General features: G+C 34.3%; 2 protein-coding genes and 1 long non-coding RNA gene across 4 annotated transcripts in view; 2 read left to right on the top strand and 1 right to left on the bottom strand.

Moving 5' to 3' along the window:
• The window catches only part of LOC144197663 (gamma-aminobutyric acid receptor subunit beta-3-like), a 42764-nt gene extending 29510 nt beyond the window's left edge, over window positions 1–13254 (bottom strand). Inside the window, exons 1-2 of one of the 2 annotated variants that reach the window (XM_077718183.1) lie at window positions 12881–13254; window positions 618–668 (exon numbers count right to left, since the gene is read on the bottom strand). In XM_077718183.1, coding sequence (XP_077574309.1) covers window positions 618–668; window positions 12881–12993 — 164 coding nt within the window. In that variant the 5' untranslated portion in view covers window positions 12994–13254. The remainder of the gene's footprint in view (window positions 1–617; window positions 669–12880) is intronic. The other variant, XM_077718192.1, reaches the window with a different exon arrangement.
• LOC144197682 (uncharacterized) lies at window positions 400–17193 on the top strand. The gene is made up of 4 exons (XR_013326577.1): window positions 400–444; window positions 2314–2406; window positions 3324–3381; window positions 16393–17193. It is a non-coding gene; the product is annotated as an uncharacterized LOC144197682 (long non-coding RNA).
• A 2421-nt stretch (window positions 17194–19614) lies between these two features.
• The window catches only part of LOC144202858 (gamma-aminobutyric acid receptor subunit gamma-3-like), a 42611-nt gene continuing 37288 nt past the window's right edge, over window positions 19615–24937 (top strand). The window contains exons 1-2 of the mRNA XM_077725923.1: window positions 19615–20030; window positions 20105–20259. Of these exons, the coding sequence (XP_077582049.1) occupies window positions 19972–20030; window positions 20105–20259 (214 nt within the window). The 5' untranslated portion in view covers window positions 19615–19971. The remainder of the gene's footprint in view (window positions 20031–20104; window positions 20260–24937) is intronic.

The following is a 24937-nucleotide window of genomic DNA, read 5'->3' as shown; positions in this document are numbered from 1 at the left end:
TCGTTCGCGCCTCGATACTTGCCCTCTGTAAGAAATGTTCGCAACAGGGGTGTTCCATTTTTTTACCACCTCGTCCACACGTTATTTTTTTTCCCTCAAGAGTGATTCAAATATACATTTAGGTGTTTTTTAAAATTTATTTATTTATTAAAACAGGTCTTTTTGGCAAAATAAAGTTTTAAGGATGCGGATAAAAACAATTAATTTATTTTAATTCAATTCAATATGCTCTTACGGGTTTCTTGAATATATTTGATGAATATGATTGCATTTATTTTACATTTTAATTGCATTGTCAAAAAATTAATCCTTGTTTTAGAACGTTTACAATGCTGAATTGATTTATTTTTTATCGGAATGACAATGGTTTACGCCATTAGGCATGACACTTTTTACAGTGTTCTTAACACCATCTGCAGCTCCCCTTTATTTTCTCTAAAAATGGTAAGTCCCAATCCCTAGAGGGGGTCTAGTTGTGTTATTTAATTTAATTATTCAATGCGTGGAATAGATAGCAATATGACTATGACCGCTATTTTCATGTGTATTATTATTATTTATTTTATTTTATTAAAGGGCAAAGTGAATGGTCAAATGGTCATTTTGGACTTACGTACCTGCTTGTGTCATATATGGCGAACAACTTCTTATTTCCATCAACGGCATTCCTGGAAGGGGAAAAAGATGAAGAAAAAGAAAAGTTTGTAGTGAATATAATACATTTAATTTGACAAAATGGTCGCCGTGGGCTCGTTAATGCCAGCCGAGCCGCTGAGAATTCGGTTTTTGTTAGTGCACTTCACTCCCTGGCTGTTACCACGCTTCATTCAAAAGGTACGTAGGTTCAAAAACTTTTTATTTTTGCTTTCCAACGTCGAATTAGCTTACTAAAAGTTTTTGTTATAGTCGTGGTTCAACCATTAATGATACCATTCATAAGCGTTGACTTGTTTTAGTGTTATAGTAAGCCGTACTGAAGGTCTATCCAGTGAACATAAGGCTAACTAGTTAGCTAACTAGCTAGCTAGCTTTAAACACCGAGACGACAAAATGGTGGCCGTGCGACAAAATGGTGGCCGTGTGGTCATGAATGTTTTGTAAGGGAACAAATCCCGAGCACTAATGATTCATTTTCCGAACCGCGTATGCGCTTATATCCACAAATTAATTATGTATAGTCATATATTTTAATGTAAATATTCAGCGTAATCTCTTATAATTCACAGTGGTGTTAAAGTATCGGCACGGGGGCCAAAACTGGCCCGCCGCATCATTTTTTTTGTTGACCGGGAAAGTAAATGAGTGCTGACTTTCTGTTTTAGGGTCAAATACAAATGAATGAATGAGTATTGATGTATATTAAATTTCCTGATTTTTTTTCTCGCCCTTTTTAAATCAATAATTGTCATTTTTTAATCCATTTTTTTTCTGTGTTTTTAGTTTAAAAATCATTTTGTAAAATCTAAAAATGTATTTTCAAAATGCTAAAATAAACATTGTTTTAGATCTATTTAAAAAAACTGAATATTCAGGGATTTCAATCCATTTATTTTGAAAAATCTAAATATTATATCTAAAATGGTCCTACACCGTCGTCTTACATCCTCAAAATAAAGTTTATATAGCCATCAATTCCTTTTCTGAACCGCTTATCCTCACAAGAGTTGCAGGGGGTGCTGGAGCATATCCAGAAATTACAACTACTCATACATTTTTAATGTAAATATGAATCCATTCATTTTCCCTCCATTTAATTCTCTTATACCCTCAAATAAAGTACCTACAGCCATATACCTTTCAACAAAAACATTCATTAATTAATTTTCCCAACCACTTATCCTCACCAGGCTCGCAGGGGGTGCTGGAGCATATCCCAGCCAGGTAGTGGACAACACCCTGAATCGGTGGCCAGCCAATGGCTGACCAAAAAGACAACCAATCATAGCTAAGGGCAATTTTACAGTCTTAAACTAGCCACTTTAGCATGTTTTTAGGTCGTGGGAGGAAACTGAAGTACCCAATAAAAACCCTCACAAGCCCGGTACGTCCATGTAAACCCCGCCCACCTGGGAATGAAACCCTCGTCCCCATAACTGCGAATCCAACACGCTAACCACTCGACCGCCGTGCCGCCCACAGTTTACACACACACAAACTCAGTGGCGCTGTAATTGACTCTGCTTGTAATAACAGTCATCACTCGGATTGAATAATTCAACACAAGATTATCCTCGATGGCGGGTCAAATTAACCACACGCCATTTGACACACCCGCATTTGAACTAACACGGGTGCCAATTTTTTTTTTCGCAGCTACTGCACGTCGCCCCCTAGACTCGAAATGAGGCGGCGACCAAGCAACAACGGCGCCGTGCTCTCCAAGATTTTGGATGCCTGGTCTCTCAGGTGGGTGTGGCTTGTGATTTTTTTGGGGGGGGAGGGGATTGCCAGGGGGGTCACTAGGTTTTCAAGACATGGGGGCGGAGTTAGTGTCAGAAATTAAGCAATTGAAAGAAATCTCAAAGAAACAATAACTGGCGAATATTTTTTTCATTCATTTTCCGAACTGGGGGTGCTGGAGCCCACCCCAGCTAACTACGGGCACTAGGCGGGGGAGACACCCTGGTGGGCAGCCAATCACAGGGCATGAGACAGACAACCAATCACTTGTTACTAGGAACAATTTAGCATAGCCTTAGCTTAGCATGTATGTTATGGGGATGTAGGAGGAAACCCGGAGAAAACCCACGAAAACATGCACATTCCACAGAGTTAAGACACACCTGGGATTGAACCGTCAACTCTAGAAACTCTTTCAAAAATTATCACAATAAAAAAAAAATATATATATTATAATCGCAAATTTTGGCAGTGTTATTGTCGTTTTTTTTGCATAATAGCCTCTATTGCTAACATGCTAAAAACACATTTCTTCAACATCCTCTTCTCCTGAATGTTTTTTCTGGACCGAGCGTTCATCCTACAACAGCGCCCCCATTCTCCGTGGTGGCCATATGGCGTAATTACAGTTTGCATTATTATTTTTTTTTCGAAAGCTTTTAATATTAACATTGATAAAAACATTTTTACAATAATTATCATTTTATCACCTTACGCAGATTTGAACACAATTTTGGAGATATTACGATTATTTGGCAATGATTTTTTCCCCTTTTTGCATTCTTTTCAGGTAAAATATCTTTATTTGAGCCCCTTCTTTTTACATTTTTATTGTTCCATTCTTTGCTCCCAAACTAAATAAACGCCAGTGTTCCAAATTTAAACCTGTTTTTGAAATTTTCCTCCATGTTCTTTCAACACAGACGGATCAAGACAGATATTTTTGGCACAAGCTTTGTTCCAGCGCCTGACACAGAAATGGTAAGTTCAGCTCTTCATACACTTTGTAACCATGAATATTTTTATTCTAATTAAAAAAAGAAATGTTCAAAAAAGTATTGAATGCATCTTTTACCAAAAAAGAAAATAATTTAAAGAGGGGAATATTTGCATCTAAGAAAAGGACAATTTAGACGCATTTTAATGTCTATTAATGATCTATTTAATATCACAAAAATTGGCGATTAACGAGTCTATTCATTATTAAACCATAACGACGATTGAGGTCTAAAAAATGAGTTGGTTTACTTGCGAAAGAGAGCTGAAATTATTTTAAAGTGTAACAGCGACACTCGGTGGTTGTTTTGTGAAGTAATTCAAAATTTCACTCATATGAAGACTATAAAAGTGTAAAAATATTATTCACATTTTCATGGTATTGCCTATTTTTCATGGATTATTATACATATTATATATATTTTAACTATCTTACCAAGCTTTAAAATGACCAAAAATAATTTCATATTTTTTATTTTTTGGATTTATCTTTTATTAAACAAACAATTCATAAAAATGTATATTTCCATTATATTTACTCTATAAATTGACACGTGAATTACTTAATTAGTACTATTTTAAATTCATTAAAATGTATGTTCAGTCATTTTAATATTTGGTTAGGTAATTATTGATTATTATAATTGTTTAGTAAATGTAAAACTAATTTTAAAATGGTCAACAAAATTATTGCAATTTAATATTTTTGTGGGAATTTAGTTCTAAGTATAGGCAAACGTTTTTTTTATAATTTGTTTACAAAAGGAATCTAAATAATTTTTAATTATAAAGTGGAAAACAGAAAATATTTTTTTAAATAGTAAATATTTTTTAATACATTTTTTTTTAAATTTTCATTTCAAAAGGAAATTAAATATCTTTTAAAATTTTATCTATTCTTTAATACATTTTATTTTATTTGTTTTTCATTTCAAAATGAAACTAAATATTTTTTAATTATATTAAATAATAAAGTGGAAAACAGAAAATGTTTGTATAAATTGTATTTATTTTTTAATACATTTTATTTTCTTTAGTTTTCATTTGAAACTAAATATCTTTTAAACAAATATTTATTTTTTAATACATTTTATTTTATTTGTTTTTAACTTCAAAAGGAAACTAAATACTTTTTAATTATGTTCAATAATAAAGTGGAAAACCGAAAATATTTTATTTTATCAATATCTATCAAAATTCCTCTTTTCTTCATAAATAAATTGTTAATATCATTTATCCTCACAAATTTTGCGGGGGTGCTGGAGCCAATCCCTGCTGAATATGGCCCAATCGCAAGTCACGATACAAACAACCAATCCAAGCCACAACAATTTAGCATACAATTAGCTTAGCATGCATTTTTTTTGGAGGAAACCGGAGTACGCAACAACGGAATCCTTTGGGAATGGAACCCTCCATCTTAGAACTGAATCTTGCACTGGGGTGGAATGCCGAGGTGGGTCTCTCGGGGATTCCAAGATGGCCTCCTAACCGCCTGGTTGACTCGATTTTTGCAATATTTTGTGCTCCGTTGAAGTCGTAAAGTTCACTGAACTTCAATCACCATCTCGCTGATATTTTTTATAATATTGCGTAAGATGCGGGAACATTTACCCAGGGGAATTTGAATCCTTATACCTCGTCATATAGTTGTGACCTACTCATGTGTAAGAATCCATAACTGTCTTTGTCAAGACCACTGTAAAAACCGTAGAGTTTTTGATCCAGTTCTTTTAATCCAATTTATAAATATGTATACCGTATTTTCTCGACTATAAGGCGCACCGCATTATAAGGCGCACCCTCAAGGAATGACATTTTTTCCATATATAAGGCGCACTGGAGTATAAGGTGCACTGTATTATAAGGCGCACTGGATTATAGGGCGCACTGTTTATTTTGGAGAAAATGTAAGACTTTGAAGTGCGCCTTCTAGTGGTGAAAATAGGGTAATTGCTATTGACTTCCAGGTGTGAAGCACTCACTACTTTACAGTCACCTCTAGAGCCAGCCATTGTTGATGTTTTGGATTTTTTGTATAAAATCTTGCAGTGGTGGAGGAGCTATTTGATGGAAGATTTTGTAAACTAAGATGGCATCTACATATTTAACAGTATTGTTTAACTTCAGGCGTTTGTGTTTTTTTAATATCCGACAGTGGTGGTTTCTCGTTTTTGGTTTTCTGTTTTTTTTTTCATATATAAGGCGCACTGGATTATAAGGCGGACTGTCTACTTTGGAGAAAATTGAAGACTTTTAAGTGCGCCTTGAAGTCGTGAAAATACGGTATATATTTTTTTGTATTTTTTTTACATCAGTGCTGAGTTCTAGTTGGAAGTGGATTCTGCTTGTGAGTTTCAGTGTCGATTTTCACATTTTTATGAACTTACAAAAAATAATTAATGAATTAATAATTTTGTTAAATTATTATTACTATTATTATTTTTAATTCCCCTTTTCACATTTTTATGAACTTACACAATAAATAAATAAATAAAATAAATAAAATACATAAAAAAACATTTTTTTTAAATTTTGCTCTTTTTGCATTTTCATGAACTTGCAAAATGAATGAATTAATTAATAATTCTGTTAAATTATTATTACTATTATTATTTTTAATTCCCCTTTTCACATTTTTATGAACTTACAAAATAAATAAATTAAATACATTAAAAACATTTTTTTAAATTTTGCCCTTTTTGCATTTTCATGAACTTACAAAATGAATTAATAAATTAATAATTTTGTTAAATTATTATTACTATTATTATTTTTAATTCCCCTTTCCACATTTTTATGAACTTACAAAATAAATAAATAAATTAAATACATTAAAAACATTTTTTTAAATTTTGCCCTTTTTGCATTTTCATGAACTTACAAAATGAATTAATAAATTAATAATTTTGTTAAATTATTATTACTATTATTATTTTTAATTCCCCTTTTTACATTTTTATGAACTTACAAAACAAATAAATTAATTAATAAAATTTTCTTGAAAATTAGAAAAAAATCAACCTTTTCACATTTTTATGAACTTACAAAAATAAATAAATTAATTAATTCATACAATTTTCTTAAAAATAAAAAAAAATCCCCCTTTTCACATAATAAATACATTAATAATAGAAAAATAACATTTTAAAATAAATAGATTTAAGTCATATAAAAAAACAATTTGAAAAAATTCCCCCAGAAAAAAATCTGTGATGTCGTGAACCCGCGATATTTGAGGGATTACCGTAGTGGTTTAGGGGTTGTATTGTACATGACTCGATGGAGTGGGGGGCGGGGCCTGGTTGGGACACCCTTGTTGTATGTATTATTGCTATAATGTAGAGACCTCTCACCTGCAGGGCATCCCTGTAAGGCGATTAAGGTTCCACTTTGACACAGCAGTCCCATGTGGCCCCTTCCCCTGTAATTGGATTGCAGTCAAATGTGCTTCCCCCGACTAATGACGCCATCCCAGCGATATACGCACATAACGACCTCATCCTTTTAGCCCGAGAAGCTCTAGCACAGGGGTGTCAAACATACGGCCCGGCCCGTCAGGTGGTTTGGTACGGCCCGGGGAAGAAAGCTGCATTGTATAAAAAAAAAACTGAATTTTCTTTAAAATTTGTAGTTCTTATATTATCCGCTAGGGGCGCAGTGTTTTAGTACGTGCAGACAACATGAATTGACATTTAATTCATGTTCTTATGTTATTCTCTTGTTCATAGTATATTGTTTATAATGTAAAAGGAAAATTATTTTAATAAACATTTTGATAATTTACTCATTCTTTGCACTAATTATTAGTATTAGTGACTAATACAAAGGGAAAAAAGTGGGTTTATTGTTAGTTCTATGTCACTTTGCAATGAGTTTACTGGCTTGATCTCAAATTAAGCCGTATTCGGCTCGCAGACCAAAGGGAGTTAGACACCCCTGCTTTAGCAGATAGTTTTTTTTTTTTAAAGACCGCGGCGTTTATACCTGTCCTTGCCAGTCGGCCATTTTATTTTGGGAAAGCCCTACTGATTGAAGGCTGGCCTAAATTAGTTGGCGAACATAGGCTAATCCAGACCTGACCAAAATAATTGTGGGCGACTTCATCCTGTTAGCTTGGCGCTCTTTTAGAGTCGCCGCGTTTTCTCGCTTGGGGGAACTTTTAGTTTGAGAAGTTAACTGAACTAACGTTCCCAGTCTAAACGGATTGGATTCCCCTTGACCGGACGTTTGGTCGCCCGGTCTTTTGGTCACCCTATGATTGGTCGTCGGATGATTGGTCGCCGGATGATCGGTCGTCGGATGATCGGTCGCCGGATGATCGGTCGTTGGGTGATTGGTCGTCGGGTGATTGGTCGCCCGGTCTTTTGGTCGCCGGATGATCGGTCGTTGGATGATTGGTCGTCGGGTGATTGGTCGCCCGGTCTTTTGGTTGCCGGATGATCGGTCGTTGGATGATTGGTCGTCGGGTGATTGGTCGCTCGTTCTTTTGGTCGCTGGATGATCGGTCGTTGGGTGATTGGTCGCCGGGTGATTGGTCGAACGGTCGATTGGTCGCCAGACGATTGGTCACCCGATTGATTGGTCAGCAGACGATTGGTCGCCCAGTCTTTTGTTCACCCAATCGATTGGCCGGCAGACGATTGGTCGCCCGGTCTTTTGGTCACCAGATCGATTGGTCGTCCGGTCTTTTGGACGTCGGATGTTTGGTCGCCCGGTCTTTTGGTCGCCCGGTCTTTTGGTCGCCCTGTCTTTTGGTCGCCCTGTCTTTTGGTCGCCCGGTCTCTTGGTCGCCCGGACGTTTGGTCACCCGGACGATTGGTCTCCGTTGGTCGCCAATCAAATGGTGTAGTTTACTGTTGAAAAAAGCCTTCAAAAATATATTCATTCATGAGAGAGAGTTTAATATCTAAGTACTGTTTAATGTCTGATTTGTTTTTGGTGTTTTACCGCTATCTTTTTCTAAATGACATTTTAATATTTCTTAATACATTCCTTTACTTTGTCCTTTATACTTTTTACTTTAACAATCAGTAATGAGTATGTCAATACTTGAGTCCTTTATTCCTGTTTGTTTCATACGTACTGTTAACAGATGCACTTTTTTATATATATCCTATCTTTTCCTGACCCCGCCCCATCTGTTACACTTTTAAAGTCAACGTGCCCCGCCCCTCCTGGGCCCAAAAGTTTGCCCACCCCTGGTCTATCGTAAACGTGGTAGACTTTATCTGGGATCAGAGTCAATGAGCGAGCGACGCGGGAGAGTAGCCTATCCCTCACACAAGCAGCTGTCTACGAGCCCTGGGCACAACACTTATCCCTGGTGTGAACACACATACCCACACACAAACCCACACATACACACACACAAACCCACAAGCCTGGGCTTAATCCCCGAGCAACAAACGGCCACCCCCACGCCGACGCTCGCCGTCAGCTTTTTGCATAAGACATGACATCACAGATCGAGCGATTGGTCGCCCGGGGCCTTCGCCTGTACCCAGTTTATTTATTTATTTATTGTGCCAAACGATGGACGGAATCTCCGAGGGCACCCGCGTTAGTTTTGCCGTCTCGGAGATTTCATTATCTGATAGTAGTCGAAAAAACGTGGAATTCGACCTGTATGCGTGCCGGAATTGGATTGGACGGCCAGCTGTGACACGTGGAGGGAGGGGTGGCGGCGTGCGGGTCATTGAAAGGCATCTGCTTAATACTCTTATGTAAAATTGAAATGGAATACTAGTTCATCCACTTTATCATCATTGAAAAATCGCTAAGTAAGGTCACCCCTATTGAAAAATATATATATGTAGTCGTACCTCTACTTACGAAATTAATTGGTTCTGATACTTTTGTCTTAACTTGAAGATTTCGTAAGTAAAGGTGTACTTTATATGTAAATTCTCTCATTTTCTCACACAACTACCAACTAAATCCTTTAAAATAGGTCATTAAAATTCTACTATACATACAAAAATAAATATAATTAAAAAAAGAATACCTCTACTTACGAAATTAATTGTTTCCAACTCTTTTTTCCGTAACTTTTTGTAAGTTTTGTAAGTAGTGGTGTACTTTATATGTAAATTATCTCAATTCTCTCACACAACTACCAACTAAATTCTTTAAAATAGGTCATTAAAAATTTAATATAATAATAAAATAATTCTATCATAAAAACCATGATACAGTCATACCTCTACTTACAAAATTAATTGTTTCCAATACTTTTTCATTACTTGAAAATTTCGTAAGAAGAGGTGTATTTTATATGTAAATTATCTCAGAACTGCCAACTAAATCCTTTAAAATATGTCATTAAAATTCTTATATAAAATAACTATCATAAAAAACAGAATACCTCTACTTACGAATTTAATTGGTTCCAATACTTTTTGGTAACTTGAAAATTTTGTAAGTAGAGGTGTATTTTATATGTAAATTCTCTCACAACTACAAACTAAATCCTTTAAAATATGTCATTACAATTCTAATATAATAAAATATGTATCATAAGAAACAGAATACCTCTACTTATGAAATTAAGTGGTTCCAAGACTTTTGTTGTAACTTGAAAATTTGGTCAGTAGAGGTGTACTTTGTATGTAAATTATCTCACTACTCCCAACTAAATCCTTTAGAATAGGTCATTCAAATTCTAATATAATAAAATAACTCATAAAAAAACTGAATACCTCTACTTACGAAATTAATTGTTTCCAACTCTTTTTTCGTAACTTTTTGTAAGTTTTGTAAGTAGTGGTGTACTTTATATGTAAATTCTCTCATTCTCTCACACAACTACCAACTAAATCCTTTAAAATAGGTCATTAAAAATTTAATATAATATTAAAATAATTCTATCATAAAAACCATAATACAGTCATACCTCTACTTACAAAATTAATTGTTTCCAATACTTTTTCATAACTTGAAAATTTCGTAAGAAGAGGTGTACTTTATATGTAAATTATCTCACACAACTACCAACTAAATTCTTTAAAATAGGTCAATAAAATTCTAATATAATAAAATAACTATCATAAAAATACAGAATACCTCTACTTACGAATTTAATTGTTTCCAACTCTTTTTTTCATAACTTTTTGTAAATTTTGTAAGTAGTGGTGTACTTTATATGTAAATTATTTCATTCTCTCAAACAACTACCAACTAAATCCTTTAAAATAGGTAATTAAAAATTCAAATATAATATAATAATAATTCTGTCAAAAACCAGAATACAGTCATACCTCTACTTAGGAAATAAATTGGTTCCAAAACTTTTTTGTAACTTGAAACTTTCTAAAGTAGAGTGTACTTTAGATGTAGTTTTCTCATTGGTTTCAAGGTCCTCAAACAACTTCCAACTAAACCCTTAAAATGCGTCAAAATGTCCCAATTTTGTATGAAAGATGTGAGCAAACGCACAAAATGAGAAAAAAATATAAGGAAATTGACATTAAAAAATTGTTGTCTTCATGGCTGACGATAATTTCAAAATAAAATAACAGATAAAGAAACGCATTTACTTTTTGGGGGATTTCGTCACTTGGATCTTTTTTTGTATCTGGAGTCACTCTTTTGCATTTAAAAAAAAAATGTAACCTGAAATGTTTGTACCTAGAGACATTTGTAAGTAGAGGTATGACTTTGTATATAAATATATACATATATCTATACAGTATATATATTTTTTTCTTATTTTACTACAGTGCTTATGAGTTTCAGCGAGGATTTTGACATTTGTATAAACTTTAAGAAAAAATACAAATTAAAAATAATAATAATAAAATATATATATAGAAATATTTCTTTTATTTATATATTTTAATTTAACCATGTAGTGCTGAGTTCTAGTTTCCACTTTTGCTACTATGACTCAGCACAAAAGCAAAAATATATATATATATATATATATTTTAACTTTCATAAGATACTTTAACTTTAATAAAATCCCAAATATTAATAATGTCCCAGAATGTCATAATATCTTTATTAGGTTGCTAGTATTTGTTTTATTTAAAAACTTAAATGACATTGTCATACATACTCACGGCATAACACTTTATTATAAATTTGAACAAATGATGTCACTTTTAAAATGTCATTTATTTCCATAAAATTATTAAAATTAAATCAGTCATATGCATTCTATTAAAGGCTTAATTTTTGAGGTTTGTAGATCAAGCCGATAATTTCTTGCTCCCAAATATAGCTCCAAAAAGTATGCTAAGCTAGCTAGCTAAGTGGCTAAAAATAACGTGGCTGAATGTGTCGTCCTAAGGTCGTTAGTCCACATTAGCGTTTAACTTTGTTGGGGACATTGCCGCTTGCTCCTTCAAATAATCCTAACACCATTTTTAAAATTAGATTAAAATGGGCGTAAATAGAGAGGTCACGTGATGTCCAATCAAGTTCATCATTGGAATTCCGTTAATTAAGCCATTCAAAAAAAAAACATACAAATGCAATGCAGCACATATTTTAACACACACAAAGGGTGCAAAAATATTGGGCCTGGCATTAAAGTCTAAATGGATCAAAAGTATTGGGTCGGGGTGTCCACTAGGCCCAAAGAGAGGAAAAGATTACAAAAGTATTGGGTTGGGCGTTCCCCTAGGTCATTGGTGTCAAAGTGGCGGTTGGGGGGCCAAATCTGGACCGACGCATCTTTTTGTGTGGCCCGGGAAAGTCAATTATTTCTGTTTCAGGATCAAATTAAAATGAAGAGTATAGATGGATATTAAATTTCCAAATTTTTCCCCTTTTAAATCAATCATTGTCATTTTTAATCCATTTTTTCTGCGTTTTTAGTTCAAAAATCATTTTGTAAAATCTAAAAATATATTTAAAAAAAGCTAAAATAAACATTGTTTTAGATCTATAAAAAATGGAATATTCAGGGGTTTTAATCCAGTTATTTTAGTCCATAATTGTAATTTTTTAATCCATTTTTCTGTTTTTAGTTCAAAAATCATTTTGTTAAATTTAAAAATATATTTAAAAAAAGGTTAAATAAACATTGTTTTAGGTCTATAAAAAAATAATATTCAGGGCCTTTAATCTATTTAAAAAAAATCTAAATATTATATCAAAAATGGTCCAATGTATTTTAAATTTTCTTGATTTTCCCCCTTTTAAATCAATAATAGTCATTTTTTAATCCATTTTTTTCTGTGTTTTTAGTACAAAAATCATTTTGTAAAATCTAAAAATATATTTAAAAAAAATCTAAAATAAACATTGTTTTAGATCTTCAAAAAAATGAATATTCAGGGATTTTAAACCATTAAAAAAATCTAAACATTATATCTAAAATGGTCCTGCCCACTTCAAATCCAGTTGACATTAACCCTAACCCGAACCAACCCGAGTCTGACACCCTTGCCTTAGGCCCAAAGTCAGAACAAATTGCAAAAGTTTTGGGTCGTACCATCCCTAGGCCCAAATCCATCAACAAAAACCACCAACTCACCAGTTAACCAACATGGCGGCATCATTCCCCGATATAAAAGGAAGTTCTCCTTGTACACGGCTTAGGCAAAAGACAGGTAAAATCCAGCAGAGGAACATGTTCCTCTTCTTCATCCCTGGCTGGCCAGTCGTCCTCTCTCGGCCAATCAAACGTGACTCTGACTTCGATTCGCTTCCCTTCCGGGGGTCTTCGGCCGGAGCTCGCCGAGGGCCGCCGGCGAAAGCCGCGATCCCGACTCACCCTTTCGCATTCGCCACCCGATGGAATTCCAAGTCAATTCAGCCAAAAAATATCAAATTCCAACCCGATAAAAAACTAAAAAAAAATACACGTATCCCCCAACCGACCCCGCCTAGCCCCCCTCCATCCCACCGGTTGGTCGGACGCCCCACGCCAAAGTGCCGAGGCGCGTACCACCACAACTAACGCCGCTTTGCGAGTAGCAGGACCCGAGTGGGCGGGGCATGTGTCCCGGGACAGTGGGATAGGCTCCACCCCCCTCCAGCTCAGAGTCTTACTGGCAGGATGCAGATTGTAACCGGGGATTAGGGAGATTCAAAAATCCGATTTTGACCGGAGAACGCCTGGCGTATTAGCGCGGGTGTGCGTATGTGTGCGCGGGTGTGCGTATGTGTGCGTGGGTTTGCCAGGGGGTGGCGAGGACGCGCTTGACTTCCGGTTTTTTTAAGTGTGTCGTCATAGGGGTTTTTCTTTTATTAAAATAGGACAGATTAGGACAGAGGGAGGCCTGGTGGGGGAGTTGTTAGCTTGCTGTTAGCGTGTAGGAATCACAGTTCTAGGGTCAGGGGTTTGATTCCCAGGGTGGGTCCTCATTTTTTGAGTTTGCTTGGGTTTTTGTGGCCGTTAACTTGTTGTTAGCGTGTAGAAATCACAGTTCTGGGCTCAAGGGTTAGATTCCCAGGTAGATCCTTTCTAACTTTGTGGCAGCTAGCTTGCTGTTAGCATGTTGGAATCACGGTTCTGGGGTTTTGTGGCTGTTAGCTTGTCGTTAGCTTGTCATTAGCATGTCAGAATCACAGTTCTGGGGTTTTGTGGCTGTTAGCTTGTCGTTAGCTTGTCATAAACTTGTCGTTAGCTTGTCATTAGCATGTCGGAATCACAGTTCTGGGGTTTTGTGGCTGTTAGCTCGTCGTTCGCTTGTCATTAGCTTGTCGTTAGATTGTTGTTAGCGTGTACAAATCACAGTTCTGGGGTGGAGGGTTTGATTCCCAGGTGGGTTCTCAGTTTGTGGAGTTTGCATGGGTTTTGTGGCCGTTAGCATGGCGTTAGCGTGTCGGCCTCATAGTTCTAGGGCCAAGGGTTCTATTCCCAGGTGGGTCCTCATTTTGTGGAGTTTGTTTTGGATTTTGTGGCCGTTAGCTTGTTGTTAGCGTGGAGGAATCACAGTTCTGGGGTCGAGGGTTCGATTCCCAGTTGGATCCTCACTTTGTGGAGTTTGTTTTGGCTTTTGTGGCCGTTAGCTTGCTGTTAGCTTGCCGTTATCGCATAGGAATCACAGTTCTGGGTTCGAGGGTTTGATTCCCAGGTGGATCCTCACTTTGTGGTGTTTTCATGGGCTTTTGTGGCCGTTAACTTGCCGGAATCACAGCTCTTGGGTCGAGGGTTTGATTCCCAGGTGGATCCTCTCTAACTTTGTGGCAGCTACCTTGCTGTTAGCATGTCAGCCTAGCAGTTCTGGGGTCAAAAATTGTACCCAGCTAGTATATGATTGTTTTTTTTGTGCCCTGGCCACCGATTCAGGGTGTCCCAATTAGTTAGCTAGGATAAGCTCTAGCACCCCCACAACTCTTGTGAGGATGAGCAGTTCAGAAAATGAATGAATGAATGACAAAATTGAATAATAAATAGTCAGGTTGGCATATTGGACATTACACAAAAGAATGCTTAAATAAAGATGAAAGACACCCTTGTGGACTTTGAATTGGGAGGAGGACGACAGAGGGACTTTAAGGACGACTCCCCAACGGCGTTCTGACCTTTCTTCTCTTCTTCTGTCCCACTTTCATGATATCACATTTATCTTTATATTCCAAAATTGTACTCTGTGTCTGTGTCATCGTTCATCTTGTACTTACACAAAGGACTAAAGATGCAAATTAGCCTTTAGCTACAATCTTACATATTTACAGTCATACCTCTACTTACAAATGCCTTGAGCTATGAACGTTTCAGGTTACAACATTTTTTTTAATATGCAAATGTATCTATATTCATTCCAGCTCTTGTCATATTTAATGTTGAGACCTTTTTATTACCATTTTTATCCCCAGTTTTTGGTGGTGATTCAATTTTTGTCTCATATCCTAAAGAACGGTGTCAAAGTGGCGGCTCGGGGGCCAGATGTGGCCCCCCGCATTGTTTTGGGCGGTCCGAGAATGTCAATCATGAGTGCTGACTTTTAGGCTTTTAGGATGAAATTAAAATATAGATGTATATTAAATTTCCAGATTTTTTTCTCCACCTTTTAAATAAATTTCATTGTTTTAAATCATTTTTTTTCAGTTTTCTTTGGTTCAAAAAACATTTTGTAAAATCTAAAAATATGTTTAAAAAATGTTGAAATAAATATTGTTTTAGATCTTTAAAAAAACGGAATATTCAGGGTTTTTAATCCAGTTATTTTAATCCATAATTGTAATTTTTTAATCCATTTTTTTCTGTTTTTAGTTAAAAAAAATCATTTTGTTAAATCGGAAAATATATTTAAAAAAAGCTCAAATAAACATTATTTTAGATCTATAAAAATGGAATATTCAAAATGTTAAAATAAATATTGTTTTAGATCTATAAAAAACGGAATATTCAGGGTTTTTAATCTATTTATAAAAAAACATTTTAGATATAATATTTAGTTTTTTTTAAGGGATTAAAAGCTTTGAATAATATTTTTTATAGATCTAAAACAAATTATTTTAGCATTTTTTAATATATTTTTTGATTTAACAAAAAAAATATTGAACTAAAAAAATAGGGGAAAAAATAATTAAAAAATGACCTTTTTATTTAAAAGGGGGGGAAATCAGGGAATTTAATATACATCATATTTACATTTTTTTAAAATAAATGGATTAATAGGACTGGATTAAAAGCCATGAATATTCAGTGTTTTATAAAACTGTTTATTTTAGCTTTTTAATATATTTTTAGATTTTACAAAAATAATTTTTGAACTAAAAACAGAAAAATGATTAAAAAATGACAATTATTGATTAAAAGGGGCAAAATCAGGAAATTTAATATACATCTATACTCTTCATTTTAATTTGATCCTAAAACAGAAAGTCGGCACTCATCATTGACTTTCCCGGGCCACGAAAAATGATCCGGCAGGCCACTTTTGGCCCGCGGGCCGCCACTTTGACAACGATGCCCTAAAGAGTAAACAATCTAGTGAGTGTGGGACTTCGTCAATCTCACATGATCGATATTGGACTTCTCAAGGCTGCAGCTTTGGGTGTCATGTTTATTTTTTTTATTGTTTTTTTCCATAGGTCACTCACTTTTTTGCCGGAAAGAAGAAGATTGGATATTTTGTCACCCAGACGGAGACACCGCCGCCGTCTTTCTTGACACTAATCCTGTCCCGAGTGACACTTTTGGACAAATAGACAATCTCTTCCTCTTCTGTTTTTTTTTTGGTGAGTAAATAAATCCAATTTTAGATTTCACTGTTTTATGAACACATTTTTTTTAACATACAAAGTATGATATTAACATAAATCCATCTTATTAAAATTGTTTTTTCATGTTGTTTTTAGTAGTTTAGTTGATTTAGTCATAAAAAAAATTGTGACAAATACGGCTTATATGTGAGAAATTTTTGGTGTCCATTTTGTTTTGGAGAGCTGCAAGAAAAATTATGTAAAAAAATTGAATATAATTGGAGTGTAATACTTAATGTGGATGGATTATTGTTAATGTTTAAAAAATGTTGTTATTAAATTATTATTAAATTAAAAAAACTGTACACTTTATTTAGTCATATTTTTTTTTAAAAATGCAAAAAATACGGCTTATATGCGAGAAATTTTGGTGTCCATTTTGTTTTGGAGAACTGGAAGAAAAATTATGTAAAAAAATTAAAAAATAGGTGTAATACTTTATGTGGATGGATTTATGTTAATGTTTAAAAAATGTTATTAAATTAAAAAACGGTACACTTTATTTAGTCATATTTTTAAAAAAAATGCGAAAAATACGGCTTATATGCGAGAAATTTTTGATGTCCATTTTGGTTCGGAGAACTGGAAGAAAAATTATGTAAAAAATAAAAAAAATCGTGTAATACTTAATATGGGTGGATCTATGTTAATAAAATGTCGTTATTATTAAATTATTATTAGATTTAAAAAAAACTAGACTTGATTTAGTCATATTTTTTTGCGAAAAATAGGGCTTATTTGCGAGAAAATGCAGTGTCCATTTTGTTTTGGAGAAATGGAAGAAAAACTATTTAAAAAAAATAAATAAAACAGGAGTATAATACTTTATGTGGATGAATTTATGTTAATATTTAAAAAATGTCGCTATTATTAAATTATTATTAAATTTAAAAAAAGCCGTACACTTGATTTAGTCATTTTTTTTTTTTTTTTGTGAAAAATACGGATAATTTGCGAGAAATTTCAGTGTCCAATCTGTTTTGGAGAACTGGAAAAAAAATTATGTAAAAAATTAAAAAAATAGGTGTAATACTTTTTGTGGGTGGGTTTATGTTAATGTTTAAAACATGTTGTTATGAAATTAAAAAACTGTGCACTTTATTTAGTCATATTTTTAAAAAAAGCAAAAAATAAAACAAAACTTAACAAAACGAGAATTGTTGGTGTCCATTTTGTTTTGGAGAACTGGAAGAAAAATTATGTTGAAAAAAAAATAGTGTAATACTTTATGTGGATGGATTTATGTTAATGTTTAAAAAAATGTTATTATTAAATTATTATTAATTTAAAAAGCCATACACTTTATCTAGTCATTTTTACAACTTTGAATAACAATAATAATAAGAATAATTCATGATAAATAAATAATAAAGCTGAAAAGTGTTACATTTAAATAGGTTGTATTTAAAATTGGCTATTTCGATCTGAAATTAAGAGTCATACTGTTTTTTTAACGCAACATGCATTTCATAAAAAGTATTCATTTTTATTTTATTTATATATTTTACATTTTATTTTTTATGTATGTGACATTTCCTTTAATATGATTGACATGCATTTACAATTTATGCTTCGATAAATCCATTGGTTACGATTGTGCTTTTATGAAGGCAATGGTTGTAATGTCAACTTTATCCTCTAGAGGGCAATGAAGCTTCTAAAATGGCTTCGGCTTTGTGGGCGGACGTTCAGTTTGAATTGCTATTGTTTGAGGAGAAGAAAGGAGAGAAACATGCTCTGTAATATATAGTATAATGTATAGTATAGATCACGTGTGTCAAAGTGGCGGCCCGGGAGCCAAATGTGGCCCACCGCATCATTTTGTGTGGCCCGGGAAAGTAAATGATGAGCGCCGACTTTCTGTTTTAGGAACAAATTAAAATGAGTATAGATGTATATTAAATGTCCTTATTTTCCACCTTTTATATCAATAATTTTATTTTTTGAATCCATTTTTTCTGAGTTTTTAGTTCAAAAATTATTTTGTAAAATCTAAAAAAATATATATAAAAAGCGAAAATAAACATTGTTTTAGATCTATAAAAAAACTAAATATTCAGGTATTTTAATGAATTAATCAAAAAAACTAAATGTGATGTATATTAAATTTCCTGATTTTCCCCTTTTAAATCAATAATTGTCATGTTTTAATATTTTTTCTGTATTTTTAGTTCAAAAATCTTTTTGTAAAATTTAAAAAAATATATTAAAAAAGGCTCAAATAAACATTGTTTTAGATCTATAAAAAACGGAATATCCAGGGCTTTTAATCCAGTTCTTTTAATCCATTTATAAAAATAAAAAAAATCTAAATATGAAATTTCCTGATTTTCCCCCTTTTTAAATCAAAAATGGTAATTTTTAATCAAATTTTTTCTCAGTTTTTAGTTCAAAAATTATTTTGTAAAATCTAAGAAATATATTTAAAAAAGCTTAATTAAACATTGTTTTAGATCTATAAAAAACTGAATATTCAGGGCTTTTAATTTAGTTCTTTTAATCCATTTATTAAAAAAACTATATATGATGTAGATTAAATATCCTGATTTTCCCCTTTTTTTAAATAAAAAATGGTCATTTTCAATCCATTTTTCTCAATTTTTAGTTCAAAAATCATTTTGTAAAATCTAAAAAAATATTTAAAAAATCTAAAATAAACATTGTTTTAGATCTCTACAAAACGAAATATTCAGTGCTTTTAATCCAGTTCTTTTAATCCATTTTCATAAAAAAAATCTAAAAATTATATCTAAAATGGTGTCAATTTACCCCCAAATCAGATTGGACGTCTATTACATCTATTATGGGCCTCCGAGGACTAATTAAACTTGCCCATGTTAATACAAGAATATAAGAATAATCATTTAAAGTGACAGTACACCCACAAACAATGATGTCATTCATGCCCAAATCAATTTGGACGTCCATTACCGTCAATGGCAACTACTATTAAAACATTAAAAACTAAAAACAAGCCTCCCACGTACACATCAGGTGACAAATTCCACTTGTTGTGTACGGCGATGAGTCACTCGCCACGTCTACTTTCAGACGCGTCTCCCAGGGACGGGCGCAGCTGGAAGCGCCACACGTGACGCCCCGGCACCCCCCGCGCCCTCTCCGTTGATCGCCGATCGATCGTCAAGGGAGAAGACGGGGAAAAAAAAGAAAAAAAAAGAAACGGAAGCCCCGCCCCCTCGCCGGGAGAGGAGCGCCGCCAGCCCAGCTGCGCTCGGGCGCTCGCTCGCTCGCTCGCCGGCGACGACGAGCCAAGCGGAGGAAAGCGCGTGGAAGTTGAGCCGACGCACTCGTTTGACGAGCGCCTCGCCGTCGGAGACGACACTTTTCACCCCCGCGCGCTAGGGAGGGGGGCGGGACTAAACCCTACCTACGTTACCCGCGGCCAAAATGACCATCAAGTTGAGGGTGGTCCTCTTTTCGCTCGTCGTGGTCGTTGGTGCCGTTCGGTGAGTTTTTTTAAAGGGGAAATCAACTCGGGGGATTGGTCGCCGGGGAGACTAACGAGGCGATTGTGTTGCAGCTGCCAGCAGCCGAGTGGCGGCGACCACGATGAGGAGCTTCATCATCCGGCTGTCAATCAAATGCGGGCGCCCAGGTCGCATCAAGAGGACGCCACTTTGATTCTTAACAATCTTCTCAAGGATTATGATAGGACTCTGAGGCCAGATATTGGAGGTAAGGCGCCCCACCCCCCCTTTGGTAAAAGTTCATGGAAGGGGGGGTGGGGCTAAATGGGGGAAAGTAAGGAATAATTTGTAATTTACCTGTCTTGATTATTTGACTTGGATTTTTGTATATATATATATTTACCGTTTTTACCCGCAAATAAGCCGCACCTTTAAATTGTCTTAAAATGATTGATTTTTTTTATTTCTCTCATATAAGCCGCCTCCTGATTCACAATATTAATCTCCATATATATAGATATATATGTATATACATATATACCGTTTTAGTAGCATATAAGCCACTCCCTTAAATTTCCTTAAAATCATTGATTTTTACAATTTCTCTCGTATAAGCCGCCTCCTGATTCACAATTTTCATCTCCATATTTGTATATATAGATATATATGTATATACATATATTCATATACATATATACATGTACATATATACATATACTTATATACATATACTTATATACATATACTTATATACATATACATATATACATATACATATATACATATACATATATACATATACATATATACATATACATATATACGTACATATACATAAACGTACATATATACAAATACGTATACGTACATATACATATAGTATACTGTTTTACTCGCATATAAGCCACACCCTTAAATTGCCTTAAAATGGTTGAATTTGACCATTTCTCTCGTATAAGCCGCCTCCTGATTCACAATTGTCATCTCCATATTTGTGTGTGTGTATGTATATATATATGTGTGTGTGTGTGTGTATACGCATACATATACGTATGCGTACATATACATATAGTATACTGTTTTACTCGCATATAAGCCACACCCTTAAATTGCCTATACAATGTTCCCTCGTTTATCATGGTTAATGGGGATCGGGACCACCCGCCATAAGTGAATTTCCGCCAAGTAGGGATTCCCCTTCAAAAATGCTTCATTTGATTTTAATTCAAAAAATGTATATATATATTTTTTTAATATTTAAAAAAAAAAATTCCCCCCTTTTTACAGTACGCCATATAGAATACGGGTAGAGAGAGGGAAATTCATGTTATAACAAAAAATAACTGTAAAATGTGTTGTTTCAATGTAATATTTGTATTTTCTTCTTCGGTAGCTGAAACGCGAAGTAGCGAGGGAACACTGTACATATGCATATACATATATGTATATACATTTACTTATATGCACATACATACACGTATACATATATACCGTTTTACTCGAAACAAGCCGCACCCTTAAATTGCCTTAATATTAATTTTTACAATTTCTCTCGTATAAGCCGCCTCCTGATTCACAATTTTCACCTCCATATTTGTATTTAAATGTGTGTGTGTACCATTTTACTCGCGTATAAGCCGCACCCTAAAATAGGCTTGAAATTGTTGAATTTCCAATTTCTCACGTTTAAGCTGCAACCAGATTGACAATTTTCACCTCCATGTTCATGGTTTTTAATGGGGACTTCAAATGTGTCAAAAAATATTAAGAAAAAAATCATATTTCTCAGGTACTGTATGAATCATTAGTAGATTGTTGGGGTCAATACAATAATTTCTTGAATATTGGGGTCAATGTAACGATCCTAAAAAAATGTAAGTAGGGTCACTCCCATTAAAAAAAACATAATAATAATAATTTTTGAAAATTAAAATAAATAAAAATGTAAAAATCCAAAAAAAAATATCCCTTTGTATAAGCACAAATGTAAAATGTACCACATTTAAAAACATTAAAATACAATACAATAAATTCAAATGATACAGAAATTAAAATAATTAATATAATTTGTTTGCATGTTCTCCCTTGGCCTGCGTAGATTTTCTCTGGGTACTCCACTTTCCTCCCACATTTCAAAAACGTGAATAGGAGGCTGATTGGACACTCTAAATTGCCCTGAAATGTGATTGGTTGTATATCTCCCTGTGCCAATCGATTAGCTGGTCACCAATTCAGGTTGTCCAAAGTCAGATGGGATAGGCTCCAGCACCCCCCGCGACCCTTGTCAAGTCGGTTCACCTGTGTGGGGTTTGCATGTTACACTCTGGGCCTGCATGGGTTTTCTCTGGGTACTCCAGTTTCTTCCCACATTCCAAAAACAATCATGCTATGCTAGGCTAAGCTAATTGTATGCTAAATTATACGTAGCTGTGTAGGCTAGGCTAATTGTGCGCTAAATTATAAATTGCTGTGAGTGAATGCTTTGTTTGTCTGCCCTGTGATTGGCTAGCCGCAATTCTGGGTCTCCATAGTTAGCTGGGATAGGCTCTAGCACCCCCTGCGACCCTTGTGAGGATAAATTTCAGAAAATGAATGAATTTTAAGAAATGCTCATTTATTATTTTACCCATCTTTTCTTAAAAAAGGGCAAAAATAAGTCAATTACCCTAAAAAATCATCATTTCATTTTATTTTGAAACATGTAATCAACACACATTTTACTTTGGCGAGTTACTTTAACACCCGTGTTGTTTATTTACAGTATTTTCTTGCTCTGACCTAGTGGGATGTCTTATTTTTTTACCCGAATAATACGCTGATGCGTGGACGTGGCTGGGGAATTGCTCCGTTTCGCACTTTGGGGTAAACACCACGCTGCTTTTTTGGGGGTTTTTGCGGGTGAACTTGTCATCGTTGCTGTTTTTTTTATTTTTTGTTTTTTTACGGCTAGCCGCGGGGATCCGGATTTTCACCACGTTTTTTCGACACGTTTCCTCATTTGCGCCTGCTGATGAAGCACCCGAACAAAGGCGGCAAAATCATTAGCAAACCTAGCGCCTCAACGGTTAGCTCTGTGGTCGAGTCGCAGTTTTAGGGTCGTGGGTTCGATCCCAGGTGGGTTTTTGCTCTGTGGAGTTTGCATGTTCTCCCTTGGGCTTGTGTGGGTTTTCTCCAGGTATTACAGTTTCATCCTATAGCATGCATGCTAGGCTAATTTAGCACTTGAAATTGTTCTTAGTTAAGAGTGATTGGTTGTTTCATGTCTCATGGGGCCCTGTGATTGGCTGGACACTGATTGAGGTTGTCCAGCTGGTTGAGATGTGATTCGGCACCCCCTGCGAACTTTGTTGTGGAATATAGCAAGGGTGTCAGACTCGGGTTGGTTCGTGGGCTGCTTTAACTTCAATTTGATTTTATGTGGGCTGGACCATTTTGGAAAGAATATTTAGATTTTTTTTATATAAATGGACTAAAAAAAGTGGATTAAAAGCCCTGAATATTCCGTTTTTTATAGATCTAAAACAATGTTTATTTTGGATTTTTTTAAATATATTTTTAGATTTTACAAAATTATTTTTGAACTAAAAACATGGAAGAATTGATTAAAAATGACAATTATTGATTTAAAAGAGGGAAATTCAGGAAATTTAATATACATCATATTAAGATTTTTTTTATAAAAGGATTAAAAGAACTGGATTAAAAGCCCTGAATATTCAATTTTTATAGATCTAAAATAATGTTTATTTTAGCTTTTTTTAAATATATTTTTAGATTTTACAAGATAAATTTTGAACTAAAAACACAGAAAAATTGATTAAAAAAATGACAATAATTAATTTGAAAATTAGAAAATTTAATATATATATATATCATATTCAGATTTTTTTTTTTAAATAAATGGATTAAAAGAACTGGATTAAAAACTCTAAATATTCCGTTTTTAAAGATCTAAAATAATGTTTATTTTACCTTTTTTAAATATATTTTTAGATATTACTAAATGATTTTTAACTAAAAACACAGAAAAAATGGATTAAAAATGACAATGATTGATTTAAAAGGGAAAAAAATCAGGAAATATAATATACATCTCTACTCTTCATTTGAATTTAATCCTAAAACAGAAAGTCAACACTCATCATTTACTTTCCCGGGCCACACAAAATGATCCGGCGATCCAAATTTGGCCCGCGGGCCTTCACTTTGACACCAATGTTGCAATACACAAATCTACCAAAATTGAATAAAGTACTCCTTGAGGTGATATCTCCAGTTTTGAGGCCATCAGAAAGTGGGTTAAACACCCCCATTTAGCACAAAAGCGGGACGACGCCCGCCGGGAAACGTCGCCCGGATTTAACCTCCCGGGCGACCTTTGGGAGAACGACTCCTCCCCATTGGATGAATGTTTTAAAAGATCTGGCGTGGCCATAAATTGTTAAAACGCGCCGTCAAAATCCTGCCAGCAAAGGAAATTTGATTTAAAAAATTAATAAATAAATAAAAATTGAAAAAGCCAAACAAGTCTCTTTAGACTTGAGAAGCAAGTGAAGCTTTTCTAAAGGTCAGCTGTTGCCCTTTTGTTTAAAATGTCTTCAAAAAAAGACCAAATAAAAATGCTTTTCCGTTTCCATCGTCACAGATTCCGCCATATTTATCATATTTACTCGCATTATACTTGTATAATGACAATAAAAACATTTTATTCAATTCAATATAACCCACCTCGCCCTTAAAATGGTTGAATTTGATCATTTCCCTCGTATAAGCCGCCCCAATTCACAATTGAACCCTCCATTTGAACTCATTGCCGAGTTAGCTCCGCCCACATGTTTTTAATCGGCATTTACATGAAATATTCAATGAAATTATTTCAATTATCATATTTTTTCGCATATTAACTGCCTCTGCGAATAAGCCACACCCATAAAATTGGCTTAAAA

This window comes from Stigmatopora nigra, chromosome 1 (assembly GCF_051989575.1).
Source record: "Stigmatopora nigra isolate UIUO_SnigA chromosome 1, RoL_Snig_1.1, whole genome shotgun sequence".
NCBI lineage: Eukaryota > Metazoa > Chordata > Actinopteri > Syngnathiformes > Syngnathidae > Stigmatopora > Stigmatopora nigra.
The sequence above is the reverse complement of the archived record's forward strand: the minus strand, read 5'-3'. Positions and strand labels throughout refer to the sequence as shown.